The sequence below is a fragment of the Galeopterus variegatus genome, unplaced genomic scaffold (assembly GCF_000696425.1).
Source record: "Galeopterus variegatus unplaced genomic scaffold, G_variegatus-3.0.2 Scaffold11200, whole genome shotgun sequence".
Taxonomy (NCBI): domain Eukaryota; kingdom Metazoa; phylum Chordata; class Mammalia; order Dermoptera; family Cynocephalidae; genus Galeopterus; species Galeopterus variegatus.
The window spans coordinates 1-5,692 of record NW_007737311.1 but is presented as its reverse complement, the minus strand read 5'-3'; the positions used below and the strand labels follow the sequence as shown (position 1 = coordinate 5,692).

Genomic DNA, 5,692 nt, shown 5'->3' with positions numbered 1-5,692 from the left:
TTTACTATTATGTTTTTATGTATTAAAAGTGTTTATCCTTCCAAGGACCTCTGCCATGATTATATAGCTGTTATAATCTGCTCAATGTTTTATTGATTTTTCTCTATGTCTCCTTTTTTGCCATATAATTATATTTTCTCATGGAACATTCAATGCTCTAAGAATCACACACATTTACAGATAATTTATGTAAAATGTCAATATTGATAAGTACTACTTTTTCTTGCTTTCCAGATCAGGAAACTAAAGTATTGAAAGATAAAGCTTAAAGCACATACTACAAAGACAGTAAGTTGCTAAGACTTCAAGGTGAAGCGGAGCTGTCATGTGTACAAACTGACCATACACGTCCTCCCAGTTATACATCTCGCCTCTCCTGAGTTCCTCCCACCCGACCTTCTCTTCTGTTGCTCAATTTTATTTACTTTGATTTTCTTTTCTTGTTTTTTGTTCTTTCATTTACTTCTATCTCTCTCTCTGTCTCTTTCTCTCTTTCTGTCACTCTCTTAAGTACAGGTCCATGGTACTTAGGGCCATGGTACCGGATGAGAAAAACAAGAGCTCTGTGGACAAATTCATCCTGTTGGGATTCTCAGAATATCCACAACTCCAGATGCCCCTCTTCCTGGTGTTTTTGGTCATCTACACAGTCACTCTGGTGGGAAACTTGGGCATAGTTGTGGTCATGAAGATCAACCCCAAACTTCATACACCCATGTACTTTTTCCTCAGCCATGTATCCTTTTTGGATATTTGTTATTCCAGTGTGTTTATACCCAAACTGCTAGAAATCTTAGTCATGGAAGACAGAAATATCTACTTCACAGGATGCATGCTACAATTTTTCTTTGGCTGTGCATTTGTGATTGTGGAAACATTCATGTTAGCAGTGATGGCCTATGACCGGTTTGTGGCTGTTTGTAACCCCCTGCTCTACACAGTTGCTATGTCTCCAAAGCTCTGTGTTCTCCTGGTAGCTGGAACTTACACATGGGGTGGACTCTGTTCCTTGACAGTCACATGTTCTCTTTTGGAACTATCCTACTGTGGACATAACATCATAGATCACTTTGGTTGTGAGTTCTCTGCCATCCTCTCTGTATCCTGCTCTGACCCCTATTTCAGCCAGGTGGCATGTTTAGTCATTTTGACATTCAATGAGCTTTGTAGCCTCCTGATCATCCTCGCCTCGTATGTCTTTATCCTTGTGACTATCATCAAGATGCCTTCCACGGGTGGACTCATAAAAGCCTTCTCCACCTGTGCCTCCCATCTGACTGCCATCACCATTTTCCATGGGATCCTCCTCCTTCTCTACTGTGTGCCCTATTCTGAAAGCCGCAGGCTCCTGGTCAAAGTGGTCACTGTGCTGTTCATAGTCATGATCCCCATGCTGAATCCCCTTATCTACAGCCTTAGGAACAAAGATGTGAAAGAGACACTGAGGAGGTTGATCAACTCCAAACTGCATTCTCATTCAATTTAATTCAAATATATTTATTTATTTACTTATTTATTTCCAAACCGTGTTCAATTTTTTCATATATATTATCGTAGTTTATGTTCATTTTAAGTGAATATATGGTTATTCTTTGAGTGAATTAAATGTTGCATATGCCATGATTTTTAATGTTTTGTTAAACACAACTTAAAAAGTTTTCCCCCTAAAATACAAGTTTGCTCTTCTTGGCCCTTTGCAATTTCAGGTAAATTTTAAAATGTTTTTTTCACAGTCTGAAGTTAATGATAATGTTGGAAGAATTGACATATTTAAAATTTTTTCCCCAATTATTGAATGCAGTATAATTCTGTGTATTTAGGTCTACCTATTCACTCCTAAGTATTTCATATTTCTTAATCTAATATAAACTTTTCATTTCTTAAAACATTTGTTTTTATTTGTGAGTCATCTATAAACAATTTTTTAAATGGTTTTTATGGTTATTTACTGTGGTAAAATATATTTAACAAATTTGCATTGTTAGCTGTTTTTAAATGTATAATTCACAGGCACAAATTCCACTCACAATGTTGTGTAACCAACACTCCTATATATTTCCAAAACTTTTTATCATTCCCAACAGAAAGTATGTAATTGTTAAACAGTAACTGACTATTTCATCCTCCCCCTGGTGCCTGGTAATTCTAATCTACTTTTTGTCTGTACATATTTGACTATTTTAGATATAAGTCAAATCATACAATATTTGTGTTGTATTTTTATATCTTTCTGTCTGGTTTATTTTAATTAGCAAAGTGTTTTCAAGGACCATCCATGTTACAACATGCATTAGAACTTCATTGCTTTTCATGGCTGAATAATATTCCATGGTAGGTGTGTGTGTATTAATATATATACACATTTTATTTGTTTAATTGTTGTTGGACATGGATTCTTCTTACCTTTTGGCTACTGTGAATAATTCTGCAGTGAAAACTGGCATACACATTTATTTTGAGTTCTTCTTTTCAACTCTTTTGGTATATTCCCTGGAATGGAACTGCTTAGTCATGGTTAATTTTATGTGTAGTTTGGTGACCACACAATCTCATATTCACATCAGCAATCTACCAGTGTTCCAACTGGGCCCCAACATCCTTACCAACACTCGTTATCTGCCATTTTTTAAATTATAAACATCAAAATAGGATGTGGGAAGTGGAAGACATACAAACAGGCAACAGGTACATGAAAAAATGCTCAACATCACTAATCATCAGGCAAATGCAAGTTAAAACCACACTGAGATATCACCTCACCCAAGTTAGATTGTCTATGATCAAAAAGACTCAAATAAAAAATGCTGGTGTGGATGTGGAGAAAGGGGAGCTCTTCCACACTGTTTGTGGGACTGTAAATTAGTACAGCCATTATAGAAAACACTGTGGGGCCAGCCCCGTGGTGCACTCAGGAGAGTGCAGTGCTGGGAGTGCAGCGATGCTCCCGCCACGGGTTCGGATCCTATATAGGAATGGCCAATGTGCTCACTGGCTGAGTTCGGTGCGGGTGAAACCACACCAAGGTTTGCGATCCCCTTACCGGTCACGAAAAAGACAAAAAAAAAAAAAAAAAAAAAAAAAAAAAAAAAAAAGAAAAAGAAAGAAAGAAAAAGAAAAAAGAAAACACTGTGGAGGAGAACTGTACTTCTCAAACAACTATAGATAGAACTACCATACTATCCAGCAGTTCCACTTCTGGGTCTATAGGCAAAGGAATGGAAATCATCAAGTGGAAGGGATACCTGCACTCCCATGTCCATTACTGCTCTATTCACAATAGCCAAACTATGGAACCAACCTGAATGCCCATCAACGGATGACTGGATAAGGAAAAAGTGGTGCATATACACAATGGAATACTACTCAGCAATAAAAAAGAATGAAATTCTGCCTTTTGAAGCAACATTGATGAACATGGAAAAAAATATATAAGTCAAATAGGCCAGTCACAGAAAGAGAGCTACTGCATGTTCTCACTTATAGGTAGGAGCTAAGAAAAAGGAAGGAAGGAAGGAAGGAAGGAAGGAAGGAAGGAAGGAAGGAAGGAAGGAAGGAAGGAAGGAAGGAAGATAGAAGCAACCACAATAATACATTGAACTTTCAGAAGGAGAGACGTGATCTATGGTTACTGGAAGTCACAAAAGGGAAGGAGGAGGGGGTTATGGTTAAAATTGGGTAATGGTTATGAAAATAATTATTATTTGTAATGATGTACATGCTAATAATACTAATTTGACCATCATATATTGTACACAAATACTGATAGTGAACTCTGCACCCAATAATTATATATATAATCAACTATGTTTCTATTAAAATATAAATTAAAAAAGTATATTTCATTCTGCCCATTTTTGTTAACTAAAAGAAATGTAACTAGAATAAAATATCGAAAACATGGGAAATTAATTTTCTTACTTTTGCATTTAAAATAATTTCATATGCTTTATATTAAATTTTGGTCTGCATATCACTGTGGTTTTGAATTGCATTTTGCTAATGACTAATGATGTGGAGCATATTACATGAGCTTATTGGACATTAGTATAAGTTCTTTGGAGAACCACTCTTGCATTCTTTGGATAAATCCCATTTGGTCATATTGAACATTTCATTAATGCTATTGGATTTGGTTTGCTAGTGTTCAGAATTTTTTCCTATATAGTCATAAGGAATATTTATCTGAAATTTTCTTGTTACAGACATCTTATGTGGCTTTGGTATCAAGGTAATGTTGGTCTCACATAATCAGTTATGAAGTATTTTCTCCTCTAATTTTTTGAAAGAATTTGAGAAGGATTGGTGTTATTCTTTATTAAATGTTTGGTAGAATTTACCCATGAAATCATCTGGTAGTGGACTTTTCTTTGTTGGGAGACTTTTGACTACTGATTTAATCTTTCTTCTAGTTATAGGTCTGTTGAGATTTTCCATTTCTTCTTGACTCAGTTTAAGTAATTTGTGCAATTATTGCAATTGTCCATTTCATCTAAGTTTATCTAATTGTCAAATGGTTGGTAGTTGTATGTTTAACTTTTTAAGAAAATTCCAGATTGCTTTCCGTAGTGGTTGTATCATTTTACATTTCACTAGCAGTCTATGAAAATTCAAATTTCTCCTTGCCAACACTTAGCAGGGTAAATTTTTTATTTTTTATTTTACTCATTCTTTTAGACACACAATGATGTCTTATCATGATTTTATTTTGCATTTTCCCCAAAACTAATGATATTGGGCATCTTTTCCTGTGTTTATTTTCCCTCTTTATTGTAACAGTTCTGTCTAGGCTGGCCTCTTGGATCCAAACATATCTCCTGAAAAATAAGTTATTTCCTATATCTGAACCAAACTTTGTTCTTTTAATGTTCTGTTTGTTGTCTCCCACTATACTTGTTGTGGAAAGACCTGACATATTCTACACACAAATCCATTTCCACATCAATTACTTGACTTAGAGTATTTGGCATCTACCTTTCAAATACATTACTAATATTGTACTTTGTATTTTTTTAAATATAATTCTATCCCCTTATCAAGGAAGAAGGTGTAGCATGAAACCTTAATGTTCCTATTTCTCTTAATTGATTTTTTTTAAAAAAACAAAATCTCTCAAACATCTCTTGGATCAGCTGAAGACTTTGGCTTCTGAATCTAAAGTCCTTTTATTTAAAAAAATCTATTGCTTTTTATTTTTATTTTTATTTTTATTTGTGTTTTTTTATCATACATACATGTGGGTTACAATGCTGATTTTCAATAACTGTGTTCAACTTGTGGTGGTTAGATCAGTGTAGCTACCTTATTCATCATTACAATACGCCATCGTTCTTTGTGTTCTTTGACCAATTCCTCATTACCCCCTCCCCCTGTCCCCCTCCCCCTCCCCTTTTCCACCTTTAGTTTTTTAAAAGTTCAATGTATTACTGTGATTGTTGTTTCTTTCTTTCTTTCTCTCTGTCTCTCTTTATTGTTCATTTGTTTATTTATGGATTCAGCTCTGAGTTATGGGTGAGAACACGTGGTATTTCTCTTTCTGTACCTGGGTTGTTTCATTTAGGATAATTTTCTACAGGCTCATTCATGTTGTTGCAAGTGGTAGAATTCCATTTTGTTTAATGGCTGAGTAGTATTCCATTGTGTGTATGTACCTCAATTTTGTCATCTGTCATCCATCGATGGACATTTAGGTTGG

At 35.0% G+C, this 5,692-nt stretch overlaps 1 protein-coding gene across 1 annotated transcript; it reads left to right on the top strand.

Moving 5' to 3' along the window:
- The first annotated feature begins 535 nt into the window (after positions 1–535).
- On the top strand, positions 536–1,486 carry LOC103610464 (olfactory receptor 5D18-like). Its single transcript, XM_008594628.1, has one exon. The coding sequence runs from the start codon at positions 536–538 to the stop codon at positions 1,484–1,486; it is 951 nt and encodes a 316-aa protein (XP_008592850.1).
- Positions 1,487–5,692: the final 4,206 nt, after the last annotated feature.